General features: G+C 43.3%; 2 protein-coding genes across 4 annotated transcripts; both read left to right on the plus strand.

Annotated features, from left to right (window-relative positions):
• Nucleotides 1-1,006: 1,006 nt before the first annotated feature.
• LOC139368782 (mitochondrial ribosome-associated GTPase 2) lies at nucleotides 1,007-7,331 on the plus strand. Its single transcript, XM_071108117.1, has 6 exons — nucleotides 1,007-1,733; nucleotides 2,083-2,230; nucleotides 4,318-4,433; nucleotides 4,609-4,827; nucleotides 4,989-5,127; nucleotides 5,215-7,331. Exons 1-6 carry the CDS (start codon nucleotides 1,500-1,502, stop codon nucleotides 5,613-5,615), a joined length of 1,257 nt encoding a protein of 418 aa, XP_070964218.1. The 5' UTR covers nucleotides 1,007-1,499; the 3' UTR covers nucleotides 5,616-7,331.
• Nucleotides 7,332-8,788: 1,457 nt separating this feature from the next.
• On the plus strand, nucleotides 8,789-11,801 carry LOC139368783 (uncharacterized protein SCO4629-like). 3 transcript variants are annotated; one of them, XM_071108118.1, is made up of 6 exons: nucleotides 8,789-8,817; nucleotides 9,332-9,420; nucleotides 9,811-9,934; nucleotides 10,064-10,216; nucleotides 11,195-11,377; nucleotides 11,585-11,801. In XM_071108118.1, the coding sequence occupies exons 1-6, from the start codon at nucleotides 8,790-8,792 to the stop codon at nucleotides 11,701-11,703; spliced, it is 696 nt and encodes a 231-aa protein (XP_070964219.1). In that variant the 5' UTR covers nucleotide 8,789; the 3' UTR covers nucleotides 11,704-11,801. The 3 variants fall into 3 exon arrangements, with proteins under 3 accessions (XP_070964219.1, XP_070964220.1, XP_070964222.1); XM_071108119.1 differs by lacking the exon at nucleotides 8,789-8,817 and adding an exon at nucleotides 8,834-9,247; XM_071108121.1 differs by lacking the exon at nucleotides 8,789-8,817 and adding an exon at nucleotides 8,861-9,184.
• The last annotated feature ends 2,886 nt before the right edge of the window (nucleotides 11,802-14,687 follow it).

Genomic DNA, 14,687 nt, shown 5'->3' on the forward strand with positions numbered 1-14,687 from the left:
GGATGCAGTCTATCAAGGTGCAATCCGTTTTGTCACCAAAGCCCCATATACTACCCACCATTGCGACCTGTACGCTCTCGTTGGCTAGCCCTCGCTTCATACTCGTCGCCAAACCCACTGGCTCCATGTCATCTACAAGTCCCTGCTAGGTAAAGTCCCCCCTTATCTCAGCTCGCTGGTCACCATAGCAGCACCCACCTGTAGCACGTGCTCCAGCAGGTATATCTCTCTGGCCACCCCCAAAACCAATAATTTCTTTGGCCGCCTCTCCTTCCAGTTCTCTGCTGCCAATGACTGGAATGAACTACAAAAATCTCTGAAACTGGAAACACTTATCTCCCTCACTAGCTTTAAACACCAACTGTCAGAGCAGCTCACAGATTACTGCACCTGTACATAGCCCACCTATAATTTATCCCAAACAACTACCTCTTTCCCTACTGTATTTATTTTATTTATTTATTTATTTTGCTCCTTTGCACCCCATTATTTTTCTTCCACTGCAAATCTACCATTCCAGTGTTTTACTTGCTATATTGTATTTACTTTGCCACCATGGCCTTTTTTTTGTTTTACTTTCCCTCCCTTATCTCACCTCATTTGCTCTCATCGTATATAGACTTGTTTCTACTGTATTATTGACTGTATGTTTGTTTTACTCCATGTGTAACTCTGTGTCGTTGTATGTGTCGAACTGCTTTGCTTTATCTTGGCCAGGTCGCAATTGTAAATGAGAACTTGTTCTCAACTTGCCTACCTGGTTAAATAAAGGTGAAATAAAATAAATACATAAACATTGAAGAATCTCAAATATAATTTTTTTTTTTTTTGACAGGTACTGTATATATATAACCAATTATGAATGTTTAGCTGCTTGTTCAGCTTCGATTTATTTTACTGTTTTAATACGTAAAATAAATCGACTTTCCGCTAGTTTTGTATCCGTATTGTATTATTTATGAAGAAGCAATGTGTAGACCCCTCGCTGTGATTTGCTATGCTTTTTGACCCTCCGTAGGTCCCGTAGGTAGATCTCGTTGAAGATGACATTCAAAATAGGTACCGTGTAGCTCATTTGATCTAAAAGCTACATATTACTTAGAGTTGCAGATGGCGATGTTATGTGTAAACTCTAGATAGATTATTGTTGTCATTTGTTATCGTTTTAATTAGCTATTCGGTTTATTGACGGTGATTTCGTTAACTAGCAATAGTAGCTAACATTAGCTTGCAGGCTACAGCTGGTCTAACGCAGGGTTTTCTGGGTGCACGTTTTGGTTTTTGCCCTAGCTCATCACAGCTGATTCAAATAATCAAAGATTGAAGATGGGTTGGTTATTTTAATCAGCTTTGTAGTGCTAGGGCAAAAAAAACGAAACGGTGCCCAGGACAGAGTTTGGGATACCCTGCTTTAACGAAACGAGGTCAGGGCTACACTGGCTGTCTCACTACAAAATAACTACGGTCTATACTCTGAGATTACATTTGATTATTTTGCAATGTTAACTACATTGACCAAATTTCAAAGCCGAAGATGGTTTGTCCAAGAGATAAGTCGACTATTTGCACAAGTTTGCGTTAGGCACGAGTTCATTGGCAGCTTGTTGCTAGGGCTCAAAAGCAACTTGGCAGCACAGAGGAAAACAACTGGAATCATGAATGTCAGCACGTCCTGTGCATTGTGCGCCAAACCTCGAATTTCTAAAAAGAAAGAACTTTCAGAAAAGAAACTGGTATGTCATGATATACTAGGCAGATGGCTATCTCATATCCTCTGTCCTCATCACACTAGCCAAGCACACGTTGGTTTGTTTATATTTGCAATACCCAAGTTAGCTAGTTTGTTTAGATTGCTTGTTTTCTTGGTCTTCTGCTTGTTTTCTTGGTCATCTGCTCTATCATGCACTCACACATGGATAAGTAGATATTGATGACACTATGAGTTAAGATGAAACATTGGTGCTATGCCAGTCCAGTGTGATATGAGTTTAGACCAATGACTTGTGTATATAGACTGCAGGTGGCTAGTTAACGAAGCTTATGTTAATGTTCACTTTGGGTCTCTCTCTCTCTGTTGCTCAGACTCGCCACTTTGTGGACCACCGCAATGTAAAGCTATTGGCTGGAGCAGGTGGAAAAGGGGCCTGCACCTTCCACAGTGAGCCCCGGAAAGAGTGGGGTGGACCAGACGGAGGGAATGGAGGAGATGGTGGGAACATAATCATCAAAGGTGTGTCAGACACACCGTCACACTCAAGTGTTGCACTGTTCCCAAACAGAATTGTTTATTAGAGGTCGACCGATTATGATTTTTTTCAATGCCAATACCGATTATTGGAGGACCAAAAAAAAGCCGATACCGATTAATCGGCCAATCTTTTTATTATTTTTTTAAAAACATTTTTATTTGTAATATTGACAATTACAACAATACTGAATGAACATTTATTTTAACTTAATATAATATATTGATAAAAATCAATTTAGCCTCAAATAAATCATGAAACATGTTCAATTTGGTTTAAATAATGCAAAAACAAAGTGTTGGAGAAGTAAAAGTGCAATATGTGCCATGTAAAGAAGCTAACGTTTGAGTTCCTTGCTCAGAACATGAGAACATATGAAAGTTGGTGGTTCCTTTTAACATGAGACTTCAATATTCCAAGGTAAGAGGTTTTAGGTTGTAGTTAATATAGTATTTATAGGACTATTTCTCTCTATACCATTTGTATTTCATATACCTTTGACTATTGGATGTTCTAATAGGCATTATAGTATTGCCAGTGTAACAGTATAGCTTCCATCCCTCTCCTCGCTCCTACCTGGGCTCGAACCAGGAACACATCGACCACAGCCACACTCGAAGCAGCGTTACCCATCGCTCCACAAAAGCCGCAGCCCTTGCAGAGCAAGGGGAATAACTACTCCAAGTCTCAGAGCGAGTGACGTTTGAAACGCTATTAGCTAACTAGCTAGCCATTTCACATCGGTTACACCAGCCATTAGGCTGATAGGCTTGAAGAGCTGCTGGAAAAACGCACGAAAGTGCTGTTTGAATGAATGCTTACGAGCCTGCTGCTGCCTACCATCGCTCAGTCAGACTGCTCTATCAAATCATAGACTTAGTTATAACATAAGACACAGAAATACGAGCCTTTTTGTCATTAATATGGTCGAATTCGGAAACTATCATCGAAAACAAAACGTTTATTATTTCAGTGAAATACGGAACCGTTCGGTATTTTATCTAACGGGTGGCATCCCTAAGTCTAAATATTCTTGTTACATTGCACAACCTTCAATGTTATGTCATAATTACGTAAAATTCTGGCAAATTAGTTCGCAATGAGCCAGGCTGCCCAAACTGTTGCATATACCCTGACTCTGTGTGCAATGAACGCAAGAGAAGTGACACAATTTCACCTGGTTAATATTGCCTGCTAACCTGGATTTCTTTTAGCTAAATATGCAGTTTTAAAAAAATACTTCTGTGTGTATTGATTTTAAGAAAGGCATTGGTGTTTATGGTTAGGTACAGTCGTCCAACGATTGTGCTTTTTTCGCAAATGCGCATTTGTTAAATAATCCCCCAGCTTTACATCGATTATATGCAACGCAGGACACGCTAGATAAACTAGTAATATCATCAACCATGTGTAGTTATCACTAGTGATTATGATTGTTTTTTATGAGAAGTTTAATGCTAGCTAGCAACTTACCTTGGCTTCTACTGCATTCGCGTAACAGGCAGTCTCCTTGTGGAATGCAACGAGAGGCAGGTGGTTATAGCGTTGGAATAGTTAACTGTAAGGTTGCAAGATTGGATCCCCCGAGCTGACAAGGTGAAAATTTGTCGTTCTACCCCTGAACAAGGCAGTTACCCCACCGTTCCTAGGCCGTCATTGAAAATAAGAATGTGTTCTTAACTGACTTGCCTAGTTAAATAAAGGTATAAAAAATTGGCAAAATCGACGCCCAAAAATACCGATTTCCGATTGTTATGAAAACTTGAAATCGTCCCTAATTAATCGGCCATTCCGATTAATCGGTCGACCTCTACTGTTTATACATTGTTTATAATCTCATTACAATGTGTTGGTCTTCTGAGGTGCTCTCGTTTGGCTATTCAGATCAATATTTTGATCATCAGGAGATCCACAATAGGCTTACAATTTCACACAAGGATATAATCAGGCCGAAGATTTTTTTTTTTAATTTGTAGGGATATTTTAACCAGGGCATTGGAGATGGTTTTCGTATGTGTACTTCAAGCCATCAAGTCCTATTTCCGAATATCTGTGATTTGCGTGCCTCCAGTCGACCTGCAGGTGAAATCCCTGGCGCAGGTCGCCCCCGTTTACAAAGGAGACAACGGCGATTCAGGAGGCAGTAAGAACTGCTACGGACGCAACGCCAGCACAACCTACATCGCTGTGAGTTAGTTCCCATGACTACAGCTGGGGCGTTGCTTTTAATTAGGGGTTCTTTATATTATTTTTTTTTTTTTAACTTTCGTTTAGCCGTGTAATTGCCACAAATATCAGATACTAAAATGCTGACTGTAAAATAGTGTAACTGAATATTGTTTGGTATTTTGTGATGGTGCAGGTGCCAGTGGGCACGGTGGTGAAGGAGCAAGGGAAGACGGTGTCAGACCTCTCCCAGCACAACCAGGAGTATGTGGCTGTGTTTGGGGGGGCAGGGGGAAAGGGAAACCGCTTCTTCCTGTCCAATGAGAACCGCGCCCCCATGACGGCCACCCTGGGAGAGAGGGGACAGGAGAGGGTCCTCCAGCTGGAGCTGCGCACCATGGCCCACGCCGGACTGGTGAGACACGGAAGAGGGACTCACTCCACTGACTAGGCCTATCTTATTAAACGTGGGCTGGTTAAAATAATGTTGTAGAAATATAAATGGTATGTAGTCTATCCCCCAAAAATGTATAACATTTTCTTGATTTACCTGTTGGTGTGTGTCTTCCACTCCAGGTTGGGTTTCCCAATGCAGGGAAGTCTTCCCTTCTAAGGGCCATATCCAATGCCAGGCCTGCTGTGGCTGCCTACCCCTTTACCACCCTTAACCCCCATGTGGGTATTGTCAACTACAGGGACCATGAGCAAGTGGCAGGTAAAGGAGTTTTTGATTTTAGTGTTGTATATTATGTTGGGCACAAAGGTTGGTGTTGTAGTTTACTGTCCCCATCCTCTTGTCTAGTGGCTGACATTCCTGGTATCATCTGTGGGGCCCATCTGAACCGAGGCCTAGGGATCTCCTTCCTGCGCCATATTGAGCGCTGTCGCTTCCTTCTCTTTGTCCTGGACCTGTCCTCCCCAGAACCCTGGACTCAGCTCCAACAACTGCGCTATGAGCTGGACCAGTACGAGCCTGGCCTCACCCACCGGCCCCACGCTATCGTAGCCAACAAAATGGACCTGCCTGGGGCTCGGGGAAACCTAGAGGCCCTCCGGGGCCACGTGGCCCACAGGGTGATCCCTGTGTCTGCCCTCACAGGCCAGAACACAGAGGAGCTGATCCTGCACCTCAGGGAGTTATATGATGGCTATCTACAGACCCATGGACAGGGCAGTGGGCAGGACATGCCCACCAGGTGGTAGCTCTGCCCTGGAAAAGGACTGAAAGACTTCCATGCCTTTTCCTCACTGCGCCTCACCTGCTAAGTGTATTTTGTTTAAATTATAGAACTAAATAAATACACTGCTCAAAAAAATATAGGGAACACTAAAATAACACCCTAGATCTGAATGAATGAAATATTCTTATTAAATACTTTTTTCTTTACATAGTTGAATGTGCTGACAACAAAATCACACAAATTATCAATGGAAATCAAATTTATCAACCCATGGAGGTCTGGATTTGGAGTCACACTCAAAATGAATGTGGAAAACCACACTACAGGCTGATCCAACTTTGATGTAATGTCCTTAATACAAGTCAAAATGAGGCTCAGTAGTGTGTGTGGCCTCCACGTGCTTGTATGACCTCCCTACAACGCCTGGGCATTCTCCTGATGAGGTGGCGGATGGTCTCCTGAGGGATCTCCTCCCAGACCTGGACTAAAGCCTCCGCCAACTCCTGGACAGTCTGTGGTGCAACGTGGCGTTGGTGGATGGAGCGAGATGATGTCCCAGATGTGCTCAATTGGATTCAGGTCTGGGGAACGGGCGGGCCAGTCCATAGCATCAATGCCTTCCTCTTGCAGGAACTGCTGACACACTCCACCCACATGAGGTCTAGCATTGTCTTGCATTTGCAGGAACCCAGGGCCAACCGCACCAGCATATGGTCTCACAAGGGGTCTGAGGATCTCATCTCAGTACCTAATGGCAGTCAGGCTACCTCTGGCGAGCACATGGAGGGCTGTGCGGCCCCCCCAAAGAAATGCCACCCCACACCATGACTGATCCACTGCCAAACCGGTCATGCTGGAGGATGTTGCAGGCAGCAGAACGTTCTCCACGGCGTCTCCAGACTCTATCACGTCTGTCACATATGCTCAGTGTGAACCTGCTTTCATCTGTGAAGAGCACAGGACGCCAGTGGCAAATTTGCCAATCTTGGTGTTCTCTGGCAAATGCCAAACGTCCTGCACAGTGTTGGGCTGTAAGCACAACCCCCACCTGTGGACGTCGGGCCCTCATACCACCCCCATGGAGTTTGTTTCTGACCGTTTGAGGAGACACATGCACATTTGTGGCCTGCTGGAGGTCATTTTGCAGGGCTCTGGCAGTGCTCCTCCTTGCACAAAGCGGAGGTAGCGGTCCTGCTGCTGGGTTGTTGCCCTCCTACAGCCTCCTCCACATCTCCTGATGTACTGGCCTGTCTCCTGGTAGCGCCTCCATGCTCTGGACACTACGCTGACAGACACAGCAGACCTTCTTGCCACATCTCGCATTGATGTGCCATCCTGGGTGAGCTGCATTACCTGAGCCACTTGTGTGGGTTGTAGACTCCGTCTCATGCTACCACTAGAGTAAAAGCACCGCCAGCATTCAAAAGTGACCAAAACATCAGCCAGGAAGCATAGGAACTGAGAAGTGGTCTGTGGTCACCAACTGCAGAACCACTCCTTTATTGGGGGTGTCTTGCTAATTGCCTATAATTTCCACCTGTTGTCTATTCCATTTGCACAACAGCATGTGAAATTTATTGTCAATCAGTGTTGCTTCCTAAGTGGACAGTTTGATTTCACAGAAGTGTGATTGACTTGGAGTTACATTGTGTTGTTTAAGTGTTCCCTTTATTTTTTTGAGCAGTGTATTTATTCAACTGTGAAAATGGAATTGATTTAATAAATGCGTTTCAGTAAATCTGATTCCTCATTGTTTTATTTACACAAGTACTGAGATCTGTGTACAAGGGTCAGTACTGATGACATCAGATAGTTATTGTGATGTCATATGTACTTGTGTTTTCCCTTATATCAACATCACACATTTTACCCCTTGGGGATGTCTAGAAACACACTTCATCAAAAATGCAAGTACTGTTACATCTTAGACATTTGGATTATTTTAACTACGCTGATAAAAAATATTAACGCAACAGGTTTCCTTATATGAACTGTAGCTCATTAAAATCTTAAATTGTTGCATGTTGCGTTTTATATATTTCAGTACAGCAAATCTCATTGATGCATCTGTCACCTTCGCTAAAGGATTTTTCTGTGTTTCTTGGTTGGAAAAACAAAACAGCAGTGAGTTTCTGCTGACCTCTGAGAGAAAACGAAATCAGGTATGGGCTGGCACACCATGGCTAGGTTTCATTCTAGAAAACTGATCCCTCTGTCCTTGTTATATGGCAGAAACTAGGTGGAGCTAATGTATGTAAAGGGGAAACAATTAGAGAATAGAAGGGGATAAAATAAAATGTAGTGCTTGTGTTGTGGATGGGGTTGGGTTTAGTCATGTGACAAAACAACATCCAATTTAAACTTGAGTGGGTGTGCAAGCAGGTTAGCAGGAAATAGCTAGGCTTTAACAGCAGTAGAGCTCTGTTGATGGTTTCTCACAGATCTTTCACGTTGGAACCTTTCAGATTTGTGTCTACTTCTTTCTACTCCACTTAGAAACACAATCATCAGCCTACACTCAGACCAGTCAGAGTCAAATAAAAATGGACAAAGACAGTTATACACTAATGCCGCGTTCGTGCTATAAGAATTATCGGAAGCTCCAAGTTCCCTGTGGGAAATTTCGCTTGATAGACACACCAAATCGTAATTACAAGTGGGAAACTTGTGTTTGCCAAGTTGTGACTTTTCACTCACTGACCTTTTACCTTTTCAACCAAAAGATGACAAATCAGTTTATTACAATACATATTGACCTTATCAATATGCATAATGTAGCTAATTTGACCATATGTCAATGTTAAACAAGCTAGCTAATAACTGGGAACTCGGAAAGAAATGTGGTCAAATCATGACATCAGTGATCTTCAGGTCAGAAAGTCGGAACTCTAGTTTCCGATTTAGAATTCCGTGTTGGATGACCGTTCAAAACGATTTATCCTAATCGGATATCGTTTTCCTCCTAGTTCCCAGTTGTCTTGAACACGCTATAGCCGGATATTTACCAGTTCCTAGTTGTTTTGAACTCGGCATTACAGAGACTCACCAGCCAATCGAATAAGAGAAAGGAGGCCTAATCAGCCGGTCGGATAAAGAGTGAAATGTAAATTAGCCAATGAGAGTTAGACTGAGCAGCTGGATATAATTTAGACTAGCCAATCACAATAATGCCATAGAGTGGAATCTGCAGTGGAATATGCCGGAACATTGGCAGTGCATCCTGGGTAAGAAAACATTGACAGGTGTATGAGAACAGTCGAGATAGGGAGAGTATCGCGCAGGATGAAAGAAAGAGACCTGGATAGAGAGCCGCTGGGGTGTGTAAAGCTTTCATCCTTGCGACAAATGAGAAATAGAACGACAATTCTAATGGCTTCTGAATTGTGTTCGGGGAGTTAATGAGTTTAACACTGGTGCAGTGTAGTGTGTTGAGCATGGCCACTTCTGCAGCAGACGTCTGTACTTTTAAAGGGTGACCCACGACACCTGCCCTCAGGGCGCTGGTATTGTGGTCTGCATGCTGCTGTTGCGTCACATGTTCATTGTCAACTCGACGGGCCTCCACTACAGCTCAGTTTGTTCTCCCCTGAGGTGAGGTGGAGTGCCTCCTCTCCACACATGTATTTAATGAGGACATTGTTGACCTGTGAAAAGGTCTACTTTTAAGTATTGATTCATTCAGTATCATGTTGTTTATTCTATTTGGTTCTGCATTTGAAGTGTCTTTCTCTCCCACAGACCAGCATGTGAGAGAAATGGACAAAGAGAGTGAGAAGTGGGCCAGAATTCTGTGGGACTACCTTTGTCTGCCCCATTCTCTGGAAAAGGCAAGCCTTCATATCTGATTGTACAGACACATAAGATACGTTTTGACTGGATTTAAAATGAACTGCAATCAGAATTGTAAGCAGTATGATGCTACATCCTTCCCCACTATCTTTTGATTTGATATGATTATATGATATGCTCTTCTGGCTTCACCAAAAATAACAACATAATGATCTGTACTCTTTTAGGATGATGTCATACTCCTAGATTTTCTCTCAGGGTTTTGTAACAATCAATGCTGTCTCCTCTGTTGAATAATCATGTATGTTCTGTCAGTGATGTCATAACTTGAAATGCCATGATGTCCTTTGTTGAAGTGCCATAAACCTGTCATAGTGATGTCATAATTTATGTATCTGAAATTGCATCATAATCCTGTCTGATCTCAGAGTGATGTCATAATAGGCCTGGGTTGCCATGATGTGCGTGTGGCGGAGAGGTCAGCCGCTCTCTTCCTGGAAGGGTGGGCTCCTTGGCTGCTCTTCACTGGTTACCAAGGCAACCAGACTGCAGGTCAGCAAGACTGAGCATCATTCTCTCTTTCTGTCCCTCTTTCTGCCAATGCAAGAAAGCACAAAGGCACGCACACATACCATTCTACCCAATGTCTCTAATGTCTGATGTGTGTCTTGTGTGGTCCAGGTGTGTGGTCGAGGCCAGAGGCTGACGTGTTCCTGGATGTGGCTCTGAGGATGGGAGTGCCCAGGGTGAACATACTGCTGGAGACAGAGGCCACCAACACTGGAGACAACATCTGCTTCTCATACAGGCTCCTCAAGGAGAGAAACATCCCAGGTGAGACTCTCCTCATTAGACACAATGATGGAGAACCTTTCTTATGAAATGTCTGTTATTGTTGTTACGTTATTCTACAGCTAGGGGGCAGGACAGCACAACTGAATCACTGGAACACATTTCAGCCAAGCCAATATTATATTCCTATTACAGGAGGCTGTTGAGGGGAGGACGGCTCATAATAATGGCCTGAACGGAAAAAATAGAATGGCATCAAACACATGGAAACCATGGCATTTCATCAAACACATGGTTTCCATGGAATGGCATCAAACACATGGAAACCATGGAATGGCATTAAACACATGGTTTCCATGGAATGGCATCAAACACATGGAAACCATGGAATGGCATCAAACACATGGTTTCCATGGAATGGCATCAAACACATGGAAACCATGGAATGGCATCAAACACATGGTTTCCATGGAATGGCATCAAACACATGGTTTCCATGGAATGGCATCAAACACATGGAAACCATGGAATGGCATCAAACACATGGAAACCATGGAATGGCATCAAACACATGGTTTCCATGGAATGGCATCAAACACATGGAAACCATGGAATGGCATCAAACACATGGTTTCCATGGAATGGCATCAAACACATGGAAACCATGGAATGGCATCAAACACATGGAAACCATGGAATGGCATCAAACACATGGAAACCATGGAATGGCATCAAACACATGAAAACCATGGAATGGCATCAAACACATGGAAACCATGGAATGGCATCAAACACATGGTTTCCATGGAATGCCATCAAACACATGGAAACCATGGAATGGCATCAAACACATGGAAACCATGGAATGGCATCAAACACATGAAAACCATTCCACTCCAGCCATTACCACGAGCCCGTCCTCCTCAGTTAAGATGCCACCAACCTCCTGTGATTCCTATATACAGTATGCTGATGTGTATTTTGTCATGTACCCATTTGTGGTTGTCATGTCTACCCCAGCCAACAGGGTGATCCTGGTCCAGCAGCCCTTTATGGAGCGCAGGGTCTCTGCAACATTCCTGCGCCAGTGGCCTGACCAAGGGGAACACACGCATGCCATCGTTACCTCCCCACAGATGGGCATCTCTGCCTACCCCCATCCCACTGTGGGCACTGCCGCGGACCTCATCACATACATGCTAGGTATGTACTCTGTCCATAATCCCAGGACTTGTGTGTTGTCTTAAAGCATTTAGACCATGTAAAATAAATATTTCTATGGTAAGCCCACCTGTCATCTTTCTAGTGCAGGAATGTATGAAGGATTTCAGAATCAAATATTGTAAAAGACGTGTAGAAACAACAGACCAGAGTATGATGCTGTGAGTAAGGTGTAAACGTGTGTTCCAGGTGTTCTAGAGAGGATCCGTGACTACCCACAGAAAGGTTTCCAGGTGGAGCAGGAGATCACACCCAGTGCTCTCTCTGCCTACCACTGGTTCCTGCAGGCTGGCTACATTCCCAAGTGAATACACAACACACACACACACTTGTGCTTAAGTTTTGCTATGGGCATGTTGATGCTGCTGATGGTTGGGAATTTAACATTAAATGACAGTAAATTCATATTTTGCGAAGATGGTTGTTTCATTGATACCGTGACTTGAGGCGTATGAAAATATGCCACAGAACTCAATTTGTGCTTTCCCTTATTTACATACCATATAGAATATACATTAAAATACAACCTCAAAATATACACCCACATAAAACAACTGGACTTAAGCCCAAGTGTTTAATTGATAATAATCTTAAACATGACCATCATATATAACATCATTAGACTATTTTTGTCTTGCCATATGTGGGTAAGAGATGGTATGTTAAAAGAATGACCTTTCTCTCTCATTCACCATTATAGCACTATTTCATTGCAGCCATCGCATTTGTAAAATCAGAGCTAAAAAGTAATTGACATTCAAGTATTTTCCACTCCATGTTGCTCACTTCCCTGGTCTGTTCTCAGTGCAGAAATCCTTTTGTTTTTTGCTGGCTGGTCAAACCAGTGAGCCCTGGCCAGTGTACAATAGAGTATAATGTAGCATGCCTGATATGTACAACCAGGCTCCCTACGGCACAGCTGTACATAGCTACTGCCCATGTAAGATCCATTGGTAAATTGCATTTATTTTCCTTCCAGCACTGAGTTCCATCTTGGTCTTTGTATTGGTCATTGATCTCCATAGTCCTGTGTATTTTATGCTTGAAAAAAAAGTAAGTTTAACATTGTTTGTTGTTATCCAGATTTTCCAAGAGGAGGTTTGCTGTTCTACCTCATTTTTAAGCATGAGTGATCCAGTTCAATTTATAATCCATGAAAGCAGCCGGTACCTAGCCTGTTATGCCCATGCTAACTAGCCAGTCCTGGCAGAGCCTCTTGCTCAAGAGGGTGAGGGAGAGGTGGGCTTAGGATGCGCTGGGGTATGGGGTGTTGCAAATGGAGGCCAGCGTGTTGAACCTGGCGCCCAAGTAGAGTAGCTTTTCCTGGTCGAAGGGGGTCTCGGATGGCAATAGCACCCAGCTGGAGGTCGGTCTCTAGGTCCCCCTCTTTAGCGTAGGGGTTGGGGGCATAGTCCCCCAGCTCCTCTCCGGGAATCTGCAGAATTAACATCCTCTGGAGAAGGGAGGGATAGAGGGATTGGAGGTCACAAAAAGGTTAATGAAGGGATAGAGTTCACCAGAGATTTAAAAAATAAACATTAGAAACATTTTTTTTTTGTCACAGTCATGATTGTTTATGACTGTTGCACATTGTTACATGATTGAGTAGAGTCACCAAGGGCCTGGTGTTATTGAGAGAATAATTTTCTCCCCATGAGGAGTATCTTGTTTTTGTCATCATTGATCTGCTCATCGTTGACCCCTGAGTGATCAGAAACATACTCTACACACACAACCAATACAATGCAACATTAATCAAGTCAACTACTTTTTCTGAGAGTTCCACAAGTTTAATTGAAATTTTAGATCTTGAAATACCTGTCCATAACCATTGGAGTATAATTTTGTGGGCGCACTCTGAAACCAAATTCAAAATGTTGCTGTAGTTCAGTGCCACTGAAAATGTAATTGACAGGTTAAAAGTGGATGACGGTAGTAGATTTATTAGACTTATATAGCCTACCTTGTGCAGAGAGGTTCCTCGTTGAAACTGTTCCCGTTGCTCTTGGTATGAGGAAAAATACCCTGAATATCCTGAACATACCGGTGCTCGCATTCTGGTGGACTCCTGTTCAGCCTGGGGAAAGAGAGTATCATATTTACTTTGCATGGATCAACAATTTTCCATTTGCCAAATATGCCCAGTGTGAACCAAAACAGTACTGATGAATGGTGATTAAATATGGCTGGTTTCCTAACCGGCATCTTGATTGGTAGAAAATCAGCTTTTGTTCCCAGCTTTGAGTGTGATACATGTAGACACCTATGATCAAAATAGCATATTGTGTGATGGAAAAAAGCAATGACCAGAGATGAATGTGATGGTAATGTTGTCTGTTACCTTGCAATCAGTTCCTGGGATCTCAATGTTAGATTTGATCTGACGTTCTTCAGAGTTTTCATCTGTAGGGATCAGCTTCAGTTCTTTTTTACTGGTCAACAGGAGGGACAACAGTAGAAAACCTAGGAGGAACTCACACTTGAATAAATACAAATCTCCACACACACTGAAGTTCTAACGAACTATACCAAATCAACACTAGGTGGGGATGTAGGCCAGTATGTCTTTCTCAAGTGTAAGATTCAGATCAGTGGTGAAGTTTCCCCTAGGCACAGATCTAGGATCAGCTTCCCCTCCCCAATCCTAACCTTAACCATTAGTGGGTAAAATGCAAAACTGGCCCACAATTAACATCTAGGGGAATCTTCACCCTACTCCTAAGATTGACTTACTTAGCAGTAGCAGCGTGACACCGATGACAATCCCTACAGCCCTCGCTCCAATCTTGGTTCCAGAGGCCCTGCCGAGACTGCAGCTGGCCACCAGAGCAGTCATACACGGTGACGGATAGGTTGTGGAGGGCTCCCTGACCCTGCTGGTCCAACACCATGAGCAGCAGGTCGTAGTGACCTGCGTACCCTGGGTTCTCCTTCACCAGGTTCACTGTGTATCCTGGAGGGATGTGTAGTAAGAAAGAGTCATTAACAGCATTAGTTTAGCTAGTTTATGACTGCATGAAGTGTAGGCTAATAGTATGAGACTTGGGCCTACTTGAGGTGTGTGAAACCTACAATAGTGGTGTGTAAAGGTCAAAGAGACCATATGTAATAATGGATGAGGAATGAGATTCCAGATTGTGTACACACTTTAAAAAAGGTGCTTTCAAGAACCTAACAGGGTTCTTCGGCTGTCCCCATAGGAGAACCCTTTTTGGTTACAGGTAGAACCCATTTGGTTCTAGGTATAACTTTCCACCGATGGTTCTACATGGAACCCAAAAGGGTTCTATCT

The sequence above is a fragment of the Oncorhynchus clarkii genome, chromosome 16 (genome assembly GCF_045791955.1).
Source record: "Oncorhynchus clarkii lewisi isolate Uvic-CL-2024 chromosome 16, UVic_Ocla_1.0, whole genome shotgun sequence".
NCBI classification, from domain to species: domain Eukaryota; kingdom Metazoa; phylum Chordata; class Actinopteri; order Salmoniformes; family Salmonidae; genus Oncorhynchus; species Oncorhynchus clarkii.

What these genes read in the sequence shown, in the direction of transcription:
- LOC139368782 (XM_071108117.1), top strand. Translation starts at nt 1,500, where the DNA reads ATGTTAACTACATTGACCAAATTTCAAAGCCGAAGATGGTTTGTCCAA. An exon ending in TGGGAACATAATCATCAAAG is followed by an intron (nt 2,231 to 4,317) that starts GTGTGTCAGACA and finishes GCGTGCCTCCAG; the next exon opens with TCGACCTGCAGGTGAAATCC. An exon ending in CCAGCACAACCTACATCGCT is followed by an intron (nt 4,434 to 4,608) that starts GTGAGTTAGTTC and finishes GTGATGGTGCAG; the next exon opens with GTGCCAGTGGGCACGGTGGT.
- LOC139368783 (XM_071108118.1), top strand. Translation starts at nt 8,790, where the DNA reads ATGCCGGAACATTGGCAGTGCATCCTGG. An exon ending in ACATTGGCAGTGCATCCTGG is followed by an intron (nt 8,818 to 9,331) that starts GTAAGAAAACAT and finishes TCTCTCCCACAG; the next exon opens with ACCAGCATGTGAGAGAAATG. An exon ending in CCAAGGCAACCAGACTGCAG is followed by an intron (nt 9,935 to 10,063) that starts GTCAGCAAGACT and finishes TGTGTGGTCCAG; the next exon opens with GTGTGTGGTCGAGGCCAGAG.